The sequence below is a fragment of the Nerophis lumbriciformis genome, linkage group LG24, assembly GCF_033978685.3.
Source record: "Nerophis lumbriciformis linkage group LG24, RoL_Nlum_v2.1, whole genome shotgun sequence".
NCBI lineage: Eukaryota > Metazoa > Chordata > Actinopteri > Syngnathiformes > Syngnathidae > Nerophis > Nerophis lumbriciformis.
This window is the reverse complement of record NC_084571.2, coordinates 23901452-23915211: the sequence shown is the minus strand read 5'-3', so window position 1 is coordinate 23915211 and position 13760 is coordinate 23901452. Positions and strand designations below refer to the sequence as shown.

At 39.2% G+C, this 13760-nt stretch overlaps 1 protein-coding gene across 1 annotated transcript; it reads left to right on the top strand.

Annotated features, from left to right (window-relative positions):
• Positions 1–599: 599 nt before the first annotated feature.
• Positions 600–12034, top strand: gpx8 (glutathione peroxidase 8 (putative)). The gene is made up of 3 exons (XM_061981835.1): positions 600–844; positions 1006–1267; positions 11582–12034. Exons 1-3 carry the CDS (start codon positions 638–640, stop codon positions 11743–11745), a joined length of 633 nt encoding a protein of 210 aa, XP_061837819.1. The 5' UTR covers positions 600–637; the 3' UTR covers positions 11746–12034.
• Positions 12035–13760: the final 1726 nt, after the last annotated feature.

The following is a 13760-nucleotide window of genomic DNA, read 5'->3' as shown; positions in this document are numbered from 1 at the left end:
TTGAAATGTCAGGTAAATTGATGATGTAAATCCTTTCTTTTACAGACTAAAAACAATATTAGTAAGTTAGTTGATGTATATATTTTTTTTATTTTCTTTAATGTTAATATGGAATCAGTGTTATGCAGAGGTGTACTTTTAACAATTTTAGAAACAAACAATACTATTTATAGTCAGGGCGGAGAGTGCATGAGGGGGGCACAAAATGTTTTCCTCTTCATCGGGGAGGCGTAACAAAAAAATAATTAAGAAGCACTGCTCTTAAGTAACAGTACTTTTGCTTGAGTGCATTTTTTGGCTCTGCTGGCAACCAAAAGTCATCTGGGATAGGCTCCAGCTCAACCTTGATCACACTGAGGATAATAAGAATAGCAAATTATCTATTTGTTTAGAGTGGGTACAAAATAATATGTATTTTACAGCACTTTTAAAGAAGCTTACATTTCTCTGTGGTCTGGGTCAAAGGTTAAGGTTTAAAATAATTTACATTTATGAAATACAATAGTGCAATTGATTTTCATACAACACGCTTCCGGTTGTAGTCTTATTTTGAAGAGTGGTCGCACACAAGTTCCGGTGTTTTCTCGCTAGTTTAACTCACCCCCACCCCTCGGATTAGTATTTTTCCCCCTCCAAGATGGAGGCCTTAGGGGGCTACCCCGCCAAGTCCTCCGGACCCAAAGTGAAGAAGTTGACGGTTCTGCTGAGCATGACGGTCGGCGTGGGGTGCTTGTTCCTACTACAAACACAACTGGTCAAGCCCCGAAAACCGAAGGACTTTTATTCCTTCGAGGTGAAGGACGCCAAAGGCAGGGCTGTTTCTCTGGAGAAGTACCGAGGAAAAGTAAGTCCACATCATCAAGTGGCGTTGCGACGTCCGAGCAAACTTTTACTTGCGTTTACTTCAAGCATTGTTAAATAGAATAACTATTAAACAAGCGGTAAAATGCATGGATGGATAGATATGCCTTTTAGAGTGATGCTAAAGGGTTTCCCTCCATGCAGGCTTCTCTGGTTGTAAACGTGGCGAGTCACAGCGAGCAGACGGAGACTGCGTACAGGTCACTTCAGGAGCTCCACAGGGAGCTGGGAACGTCTCACTTCAACGTCCTGGCCTTCCCTTGTGGACAGTTTGGCGACACCGAGACCGGAACCAGCCGGGACATCGAGGCCTTGGCCAAGTCCACATACGGTGTGACGTTCCCCTTCTTTGGCAAAATCAAAATAATGGGCTCCGAGGCTGAACCGGCCTTCACATTCCTGACAGGTATGAGCACTTGAACGCACCATGGCAATGGCTGTGTTTTGATTTGTTAGTGTTATTTTTAGTGCTGTCAAATAAAAATTATTTTTAAATCTGATTAATGCCTGAGTTTTCATTTGGCTTAATCGTGAATAATCGCAGGTTGTTACCCGCTTGCATAATTTAAATTAGCTTAAAAATGACCTTATATTTGGACATAATGGAATTGTATATTCAGAATATCATACAGGAACTTTTTTAAAGTGTTTGACTTGAATTTATTTTCACAAAAATTATTCTAAATAGTTTTATCTAAAGTCATGTACAGTCCAAAAAATTGCGCGATTAATATTGCATGATTATTGCAATATTTTTTTGTGATTAATCACATGAGTTAACTTTTTTTTTTGACAACCCTAATTAATTTTACTTTTAAAAGTGTTGCTTTTATGGTGAACTCGTCTGAAGAAATCAGTTTAAGGACTAATATATAATCTCTTAATAAAACAGATTATTATAGGTTATGGAGAGAAATGTGTCTTTTTATGCAACCAAACCAAAATAAATAAAGAAGTATAATAAAGAATAAAACAAAAATAATGGATTTGCAACCCAAAAAGATGTACAAACAAAACAGAATCTGAAATTAAAAATGTATATGTATTTTTTTAATAAACAATACGTTTTGTTGCAAATTTCTGACTAATAAAAAGGCTTCTAACATATTGTCCACAGTCTTATTCACGTGCCTCCACTTCAACAGCGTCTTCTCCCCGTCATCTTTGTTGCACCGGTAGTTTTTAGCGCCTCCATAGCGAGTCTACTGACCGATGTAACTTACAACTGTACGCTAGTTTATATTAGAAATGGCAACAGTGGAGGATGAATGCCTCACAACAAGAGGATAGAGAAAAAGAAAGAGCTCATTGACTACCGCACGGACTACAATGGCAGACCTGCGCACAAATCAGTTTGGGTAAACGTCTATGGATAATCCGCTGACGTCAATTAAACAGGTGTCATCCTGCAGTCTACACGTATCTCTTAGTGTGACTGCTATCTACTGGTCAAACTTATCATAACACTATGTACCAAATTAAATTGCTTCAAGGTCGGTAAGCACGACCAGAATTAATCCGTACATTAGGCGCACCGGGTTGCAAGGCGCACTGTCAATTTGTGAGAAAATTGACATGCGCCTTATAGTCTGAAAAATATGGAATGTGTGTGTGTATATATATATATATATATATATATATATATATGTATGTATGTATGTATCTATATGTGTGTGTATATATATATATGTATATATATATGTATATGTGTGTGTACGTATGTATATATATACACGCATATGTATATATATATGCATATATAATGTATGTGTATATATATATCCATCCATCCATCCATTTTCTACCGCTTATTCCCTTCGGGGTCGCGGGGGGCGCTGGAGCCTATCTCAGCTACAATCGGGCGGAAGGCGGGGTACACCCTGGACAAGTCGCCACCTCATCGCAGGGCCAACACAGATAGACAGACAACATTCACACTCACATTCACACACTAGGGCCAATTTAGTGTTGCCAATCAACCTATCCCCAGGTGCATGTTTTTGGAGGTGGGAGGAAGCCGGAGTACCCGGAGGGAACCCACGCAGTCACGGGGAGAACATGCAAACTCCACACAGAAAGATCCCAAGCCTGGGATTGAACCCCAGACTACTCAGCACCTTAGTATTGTGAGGCAGACGCACTAACCCCTCTTCCACCGTGCTGCCTATATATATATATATATATATATATATATATATATATATATAGAGGCAGACGCACTAACCCCTCTTCCACCGTGCTGCCTATATATATATATATATATATATATATATATATATATATATATATATTAGGGGTGTGGGAAAAAATCAATTTGAATCGCGATTCTCACGTTGTGCGATTCAGAATCGATTCTCATTTTTAAAAAATTGATTTATTATTTATTTTAAAAAAAATTTAATTAATCAATCCAAGAAAATAATACACAGCAATACCATAACAATACAATCCAATTCCAAAACCAAACCCGACCCAGCAACACTCAGAACTGCAATTGAGAGGAGACACAAACACGACACAGAACAAACCAAAAGTAGTGAAACAAAAATGAATATTATCAACAACAGTATCAATATTAGTTACAATTTCAACATAGCAGTGATTGAAAATCCCGCATTGACATTATCATTAGACATTTATAAAAAAAATTAAAAAAAGAACAATAGTGTCCCAGTGGCCTACACTTGCATCACATCTCATAAGCTTGACAACACACTGTGTCCAATATTTTCACAAAGATAAAATAAGTCATATTTTTGGTTCATTTAATAGTTAAAACAAATTTACATTATTGCAATCAGTTGATAAAACATTGTCCTTTACAATTATAAAAGCTTTTTACAAAAAATCTACTGCTCTGCTTGCATGTCAGCAGACTGGGGTAGTTCCTGCTGAAATCCTATGTATTGAATGAATAGAGAATCGTTTTGAATCGGGGAAAAAATCGTTTTTGAATCAAGAATCGTGTTGAATTGAAAAAAAATCGATTTTGAATCGAATCGTGACCCCAAGAATCAATATTGAATCGAATCGTGGGATCCCCAAAGATTCACAGCCCATCCATCCATCCATTTTCTACCGCTTATTCCCTTCGGGATCGCGGGGGGTGCTGGAGCCTATCTCAGCTTTCCTAATATATATATATATATATATTAGGTCTGCAACTAACGATTAATTTGATAATCGATTAATCTGTCGATTATTACTTCGATTAATCGGTTAATAATCGGATAAAAGAGACAAACTACATTTCTATCCTTTCCAGTATTTTATTGAAAAAAACCAGCATACTGGCGCCATGTTCTTTGAACTTGCCAAATAAAACAAGGAAAATGTTACAAAACAGACACCCCTGCTATAGATAATAAAAATTAAAAAAATCTGATAAACCTATGGATAAAAGCAGAGCCTGACGACGCATGCACGTTTATCACAACTCTCTTGCTCTCTCTGTCTCTCCCCCTCCCTCACGAATGCTGCTTTGCGCACAATTTGTTTTGTTTTTAACCTTCTTAACCCTGAACGTACATTGAAAATACACGCAACCCTAACTCAAAATGCTGGACATTTGAGGCATTTAAGAAACACCATCCGGACAGCCCCGCAAAAGAGGACATGTCCGGTGAAAAGAGGACGTATGGTCAGGACCTAGCCCGGTCGGTTTCACCGGACATGTCCTCTTTTGCTAGCATGCTAGCAGCTAACGGGCTACGATAGACTGACCATACGTCCTGTTTTCATTGGACATGTCCTCTTTTGCGTAGCTGTCAGGGCGGAGTTTCTTAAATGCCTCAAATGTCCGGCATTTTGAGTATTGTTTACACAACGTGCAGTACGCTACTTAATATGTCCGTGTGGAAACTCGTTAGGCACACCTCCGCACCGAAACGAAACCCCCGTACCGAAACGGTTTGATACAAATACACGTACCGCTACACCACTATTATTTTGATTATTGTTTCTCAGCTATTTGTAAATGTTACAGTTTATAAATAAAGGTTTAAAGAAAAAAAAACGTAGCCTCAGCGCATGCGCATAGCATAGATCCAACGAATCGATGACTAAATTAATCGGCAACTATTTTTATAATCGATTTTAATCGATTTAATCAATTAATTGTTGCAGCCCTAATATATATATATGCATATATATACACACATATGTATGTATATGTGTATGTATATATATATATATATATATATATATATAAATATATATATGTGTGTATATGTATGTATGTGTGTGTGTGTGTATATATATGTATGAATGTGTACATATATATGTATGTGTGTGTATATACATATGTATATGTATGTACAAACCCCGTTTCCATATGAGTTGGGAAATTGTGTTAGATGTAAATATAAACGGAATACAATGATTTTCAAATCCTTTTCAACCCATATTCAATTGAATGCATTACAAAGACAAGATATTTGATGTTCAAATTCATAAACTTTATTTTTATTTTTTGCAAATAATAATTAACTTAGAATGTCATGACTGCAACACGTGCCAAAGTAGTTGGGAAAGGGCATGTTCACCACTGTGTTACATGGCCTTTCCTTTTAACAACACTCAGTTAACGTTTGGGAACTGAGGGGGCAAATTTTTTAAGCTTCTCAGGTGGAATTCTTTCCCATTCTTGCTTGATGTACAGCTTAAGTTGTTCAACAGTCCGGGGGTCTCCGTTGTGGTATTTTAGGCTTCATAATGCGCCACAAATTTTCAATGGGAGACAGGTCTGGACTACAGGCAGGCCAGTCTAGTACCCGCACTCTTTTACTATGAAGCCATGTTGATGTAACACGTGGCTTGGCATTGTCTTGCTGATAATAAGCAGGGGCGTCCATGGTAACGTTGCTTGGATGGCAACATATGTTGCTTCAAAACCTGTATGTACCTTTCAGCATTAATGGCGCCTTCACAGATGTGTAAGTTACCCATGTCTTGGGCACTAATACACCCCCATACCATCACAGGTGCTGGCTTTTCAACTTTGCGCCTAAAACAATCCGGATGGTTCTTTTCCTCTTTGGTCCGGAAGACACGACGTCCACAGTTTCCAAAAACTATTTGAAATGTGGACTCGTCAGACCACAAAACACTTTTCCACTTTGTATCAGTCCATCTTAGATGAGCTCAGGCCCAGCGAAGCCGACGGCGTTTCTGGGTGTTGTTGATAAACGGTTTTCGCCTTGCATAGGAGAGTTTTAACTTGCACTTACAGATGTAGCGACCAACTGTAGTTACTGACAGTGGGTTTCTAAAGTGTTCCAGAGCCCATGTGGTGATATCCTTTACACACAGATGTCGCTTGTTGATGCAGTACAGCCTAAGGGATCGAAGGTCACAGGCTTAGCTGCCCAAGACATGGGTAACTTACATATCTGTGAAGGCGCCATTAATGCTGAAAGGTGCATACAGGGTTTGGAGCAACATATGTTGCCATCCAAGCAACGCTACCATGGACGCCCCTGCTTATTTCAGCAAGACAATGCCAAGCCACGTGTTACATCAACGTGGCTTCATAGTAAAAGAGTGCGGGTACTAGACTGGCCTGCCTGTAGTCCAGACCTGTCTCCCATTGAAAATGTGTGGCGTATTATGAAGCCTAAAATACCACAACGAAACTTAAGCTGTGCATCAAGCAAGAATGGGAAAGAATTCTACCTGAAAAGCTTAAAAAATGTGTCTCCTCAGTTCCCAAACGTTTACTGAGTGTTGTTAAAAGGAAAGGCTATGTAACACAGTGGTGAACATGCCCTTTCCCAACTACTTTGGCACGTGTTGCAGCCATGAAATTCTAAGTTAATTATTATTTGCAAAAAAAAAAAAAAGTTTATGAGTTTGAACATCAAATATCTTGTTTTTGTAGCATATTCAATTGAATATGGGTTGAAAATGTTTTGCAAATCATATTCAGTTGAATATGCTACAAAGACAACATCTTTGATGTTCAAAAAAATAAACTTTTTTTTTTTTGCAAATAATCATTAACTTTAGAATTTGATGCCAGCAACACATGACAAAGAAGTTGGGAAAGGTGGCAATAAATACTGATAAAGTTGAGGAATGCTCATCAAACACTTATTTGGAACATCCCACAGGTGTGCAGGCTAATTGGGAACAGGTGGGTGCCATGACTGGGTATAAAAACAGCTTCCCAAAAAATGCTCAGTCTTTCACAAGAAAGGATGGGGCGAGGTACACCCCTTTGTCCACAACTGCGTGAGCAAATAGTCAAACAGTTTAAGAACAACGTTTCTCAAAGTGCAATTGCATCTACGGTCCATAATATCATCAAAAGGTTCAGAGAATCTGGAGAAATCACTCCACGTAAGCGGCATGGCCGGAAACCAACATTGAATGACCGTGACCTTCGATCCCTCAGACGGCACTGTATCAAAAACCGACATCAATCTCTAAAGGATATCACCACATGGGCTCAGGAACACTTCAGAAAACCACTGTCACTAAATACAGTTTGACGCTACATCTGTAAGTGCAAGTTAAAGCTCTACTATGCAAAGCGAAAGCCATTTATCAACAACATCCAGAAACGCTGCCGGCTTCTCTGGGCCCGAGATCATCTAAGATGGACTCATGCAAAGTGGAAAAGTGTTCTGTGGTCTGACGAGTTCACATTTCAAATTGTTTTTGGAAATATTCGACATCGTGTCATCCGGATCAAAGGGGAAGCGAACCATCCAGACTGTTATCGACGCAAATTTCAAAAGCCAGCATCTGTGATGGTATGGGGGTGCATTAGTGTCCAAGGCATGGGTAACTTACACATCTGTGAAGGCACCATTAATGCTGAAAGGTACATACAGGTTTTGGAACAACATATGTTGTCATCTAAGCGCCGTCTTTTTCATGGATGCCCCTGCTTATTTCAGCAAGAAAATGCCAAGCCACATTCAGCACGTGTTTCAACAGCGTGGCTTCGTAAAAAAAGAGTGCGGGTACTTTCCTGGCCCACCTGCAGTCCAGACCTGTCTCCCATCGAAAATGTGTGGCACATTATGAAGCGTAAAATACGACAGTGGAGACCCCGGACTGTTGAACGACATAAAACAAGAATGGGAAAGAATTCCACTTTCAAAGCTTCAACAATTAGTTTCCTCAGTTCCCAATCGTTTATTGAGTGTTGTTAAAAGAAAAAGTGATGTAACACAGTGGTGAACATGCCCTTTCCCAAGTACTTTGGCACGTGTTGCAGCTATGAAATTCTAAGTTAATTATTATTTGCAAAAAAAAATAAAGTTTATGAGTTTGAACATCAAATATCTTGTCTTTGTAGTGCATTCAAATGAATATGGGTTGAAAAGGATTTGCAAATCATTGTATTCCGTTTATATTTACATCGAACACAATTTCCCAACTCATATGGAAACGGGGTTTATATATATATATATATATATATATATATGTATATGTATATATATATATATATATATATGTATATGTATATATATATATATATATGTATGTGTATATATATATATATAAAGGGCAGCACGGTGGAAGAGGGGTTAGTGCATCTGCCCCACAATACGAAGGTCCTGAGTAGTCGTGAGTTCAATCCCGGCCTCGGGATCTTTCTGTGTGGAGTTTGCATGTTCTCCCCGTGACTGCGTGGGTTCCCTCCGGGTACTCCGGCTTCCTCCCACCTCCAAAGACATGCAACTGGGGATAAGTTGATTGGCAACACTAAATTGGCCCTAGTGTGTGAATGTGAGTGTGAGTGTTGTCTGTCTGTCTGTGTTGGCCCTGCGATGAGGTGGCGACTTGTCCAGGGTGTACCCCGCCTTCCGCCCGATTGTAGCTGAGATAGGTTCCAGCGACCCCGAAGGGAATAAGTGGTAGAAAATGGATGGATGGATGGATGTGTATATATATATACACATGCATATATATATATATATATATGTATATATGTATGTATGTATGTATGTATGTGTGTGTGTATGTATATGTATATATATACACATACATATATATATATATATATATATATATATATATATATATATATATATATATATATATATATTGGGGGCGGCATGGCGTAGTGGGTAGAGCAACCGTGCCAGAAACCTGAGGGTTGCAGGTTCGCTCCCTGCCTCTTACCATCCAAAAATCCCTGCCGTTGTGTTCTTGGGCGGTACACTTCACCCTTTGCCCCCGGTGCGACTCACACCGGTGAATTGAATGATGAATGATAGGTGGTGGTCGGAGGGGCCGTTGGCGCAAATTGCAGCCACGCTTCCGTCAGTCTACCCCAGGGCAGCTGTGGCTATGAAAGTAGCTTACCACCACCAGGTGTGAATGAATGATGGGTTCTACATGTAAAGCGACTTTGGGTACTTAGAAAAGCGCTATATAAATCCCAGGTATTAATATATATATATATATATATATATATAATATATATATATATATATATATATATATATATATAATGTGTGTGTATATATATATATATGTGTGTATATACATATATATATATGTATGTGTATATATACATATATATGTATGTGTATATATATATATATATATATATATATATATGTATGTGTATATATATATATATATGTATGTGTATATATGTATGTATGTCTATATATATAGATAGATACTTTAGATGGATAGTACTTTATTGATATGTATATACAGGTAAAAGCCAGTAAATTAGAATATTTCGAAAAACTTGATTTATTTCAGTAATTGCATTGAAAAGGTGTAACTTGTACATTATATTTATTCATTGCACACAGACTGATGCATTCAAATGTTTATTTCATTTAATTTTGATGATTTGAAGTGGCAACAAATGAAAATCCAAAATTCCGTGTGTCACAAAATTAGAATATTACTTAAGGCTAATACAAAAAAGGGATTTTTAGAAATGTTGGCCAACTGAAAAGTATGAAAATGAAAAATATGAGCACGTACAATACTCAATACTTGGTTGGAGCTCCTTTTGCCTCAATTACTGCGTTAATGCGGCGTGGCATGGAGTCGATGAGTTTCTGGCACTGCTCAGGTGTTATGAGAGCCCAGGTTGCTCTGATAGTGGCCTTCAACTCTTCTGCGTTTTTGGGTCTGGCATTCTGCATCTTCCTTTTCACAATACCCCACAGATTTTCTATGGGGCTAAGGTCAGGGGAGTTGGCGGGCCAATTTAGAACAGAAATACCATGGTCCGTAAACCAGGCACGGGTAGATTTTGCGCTGTGTGCAGGCGCCAAGTCCTGTTGGAACTTGAAATCTCCATCTCCATAGAGCAGGTCAGCAGCAGGAAGCATGAAGTGCTCTAAAACTTGCTGGTAGACGGCTGCGTTGACCCTGGATCTCAGGAAACAGAGTGGACCGACACCAGCAGATGACATGGCACCCCAAACCATCACCCAACCATGCAAATTTTGCATTTCCTTTGGAAATCGAGGTCCCAGAGTCTGGAGGAAGACAGGAGAGGCACAGGATCCACGTTGCCTGAAGTCTAGTGTAAAGTTTCCACCATCAGTGATGGTTTGGGGTGCCATGTCATCTGCTGGTGTCGGTCCACTCTGTTTCCACCATCACTGATGGTGGAAACTTTACACTAGACTTCAGGCAACGTGGATCCTGTGCCTCTCCTGTCTTCCTCCAGACTCTGGGACCTCGATTTCCAAAGGAAATGCAAAATTTGCATGGTTGGGTGATGGTTTGGGGTGCCATGTCATCTGCTGGTGTCGGTCCACTCTGTTTCCTGAGATCCAGGGTCAACGCAGCCATCTACCAGCAAGTTTTAGAGCACTTCATGCTTCCTGCTGCTGACCTGCTCTATGGAGATGGAGATTTCAAGTTCCAACAGGACTTGGCGCCTGCACACAGCGCAAAATCTACCCGTGCCTGGTTTACAGACCATGGTATTTCTGTTCTAAATTGGCCCGCCAACTCCCCTGACCTTAGCCCCATAGAAAATCTGTGGGGTATTGTGAAAAGGAAGATGCAGAATGCCAGACCCAAAAACGCAGAAGAGTTGAAGGCCACTATCAGAGCAACCTGGGCTCTCATAACACCTGAGCAGTGCCAGAAACTCATCGACTCCATGCCACGCCGCATTAACGCAGTAATTGAGGCAAAAGGAGCTCCAACCAAGTATTGAGTATTGTACATGCTCATATTTTTCATTTTCATACTTTTCAGTTGGCCAACATTTCTAAAAATCCCTTTTTTGTATTAGCCTTAAGTAATATTCTAATTTTGTGACACACGGAATTTTGGATTTTCATTTGTTGCCACTTCAAATCATCAAAATTAAATGAAATAAACATTTGAATGCATCAGTCTGTGTGCAATGAATAAATATAATGTACAAGTTACACCTTTTGAATGCAATTACTGAAATAAATCAAGTTTTTCAAAATATTCTAATTTACTGGCTTTTACCTGTGTGTATATATATGTATATGTATATATACAGTATATATATATATATGTACTGTATATATATATATATATACATATATATATGTATGTGTATATATGTATGTATGTGTATATATATAGATAGATACTTTATATACTTTAGATACATAGTACTTTATTGATATGTATATATGTATATATACAGTATATATATATATATATATATATATATATATATATTCAATACCACCAACCTGTGTGCCATGGTTTCTTCATGGCGATATATTTGAATATTTTTCAGATTCCGTGAAGAAAATTCCCAAGTGGAACTTTTGGAAGTTTCTCGTGAATCCCGAGGGCAAGGTGGTCCGCTTCTGGCGAGCCGAGGAGCTGATGGAGAGCGTGCGCCAAGAAGCTGCGACGCTGGTGCGAGATATCATCGTCAAAAAGCGCGTGGAGCTATGATGATCGATTTGTAGTCACAGTTTCGATGACACCTGCTCCGTCAATGCATTCGTCTTGTGCCATGGCGACGAGGACTGACAGGACTTGAACTGTTGGAACGCCACTCCAAACATTTGTTTTTTTAGCCAGTAGATGCCACATAGATTGTGTGTTTAGGTGTGACCATTGGCTGCATTTCATGCTGGAAATAATGGCCAAGACCAAAAAGTCCACCAATTTAGTCATGCCAGGCCTCTGCTGTGAAACATGCCCATGTTTTGTATTAAAATGCCTTTCTACATTGACGCAACATGATATGTAACGTGGTGTACTTTACGTATAACTCGAAACCCTCACTAACATGGAAGTATAAAGTGGACACAACAAGATAATATGACGGAATAATGTCGGCACTCAGCATCAAGGGTTGGAATTGGGGGTTAAATCACCAAAAATGATTCCCGGGCGCAGCCACCACTGCTGCTCACTGCTCCCCTCACCTCCCAGAGGGTGACCAAGGGGATGGGTCAAATGCAGAGGACAAATTTCACCACACCTAGTGTGTGTGTGACAATCATTGGTACTTTAACTTTAACTTTAACTTTAACCTTTGTTTTGTTGCCGTATTACTGACTCAAGGCATTTTTAGCAAGGTAAAACATTTTTTTTACATATTTCAAGGTTTTATTTACAGCTGAGATAGGCTGCAGCACCCCCCGCGACTCCGAAATGGACAAGCGGTAGAAAATGGATGGATATTTCATTGCAGTGACGTCAACTGAAGAGCCTGCTGTGCACTACCGCTTGCCACCACATCCATTTTCTACCGCTTATTCCCTTCGGGGTCGCGGGGGGCGCTGCAGCCTATCTCAGCTACAATCGGGCGGAAGGCGGGGTACACCCTGGACAAGTCGCCACCTCATCGCAGGGCCAACACAGATAGACAGACAACATTCACACTCACATTCACACACGAGGGCCAATTTAGTGTTGCCAATCAACCTATCCCCAGGTGCATGTCTTTGGAGGTGGGAGGAAGCCGGAGTACCCGGAGGGAACCCACGCAGTCACGGGGAGGACATGCAAACTCCACACAGAAAGATCCCGAGCCCCGGATTGAACCCAGGACTATTCAGGACCTTCGTATTGTGAGGCAGACGCACTAACCCCTCTTACACCATGCTGCCCTGAGCCTATGAGTTATATTTGTCAAATAATGGTGGTATTTTACTGGAAATGGATGGATGGATGTAGTCTTGCTACACCGTAAAAAAGTTTTTTTTAAATCAATAGATTTTTGGTAAAAAGCTACCAGCTCAGTTGCCAGAATTTTATTGTAAAAATAACTGTACTGTTTTTCCATTTACAGTAATGCACTGTAAAAACGACCATAGATATTATGGTAAAAATTTGGAAACTCACTCGCCAGAATTTTACCGTGAAAATACGTTTCAGCCTACTGCTTTTCCATTAGCAGTAACTCACTGTAAAAACAACCGTAGACTTTATGGTGAAAAAAAAACTAGCAGCTCATTCGTAAAGATTCTAAAGTTAAATTTTTTTACTGGTTTTCCATTTACAGTAATGATTTTATGGTTAATCAACAACTAGAAGCTCATTTGTTAAGATTTTAGAGTAAAAATAAGTGGTACTGGTTTTTTTTTCATTTACAGTAATGCAGTATAAAAATGCCAGATTTAAAATGAAAAAAAAGCCTAAATTTTACTGTTAAAAAAAACAATGCTACCTTTCTTCCATTTACAGTAATGCACTGCAAAAATGACGACAGGAGATTTAATATGAAAAAAAAAACGCCAGAATTTTACTGTAAAAATAGCAATTGTACTGTTTTTCCATTTACAGTACTGACAAAAATTACAGTAGATTTAACTTGGGGAAAAAAACTGCCAGAATTGTACTGTAAAAATAACAGTTGTACTGTTTATCCATTTACAGTACTGCACTGAAATAACAACCGTAAATGTTGCGGTTATAAACTGGCAGCTCAGTCGCCAGAATTGTATCATTAAATCAAC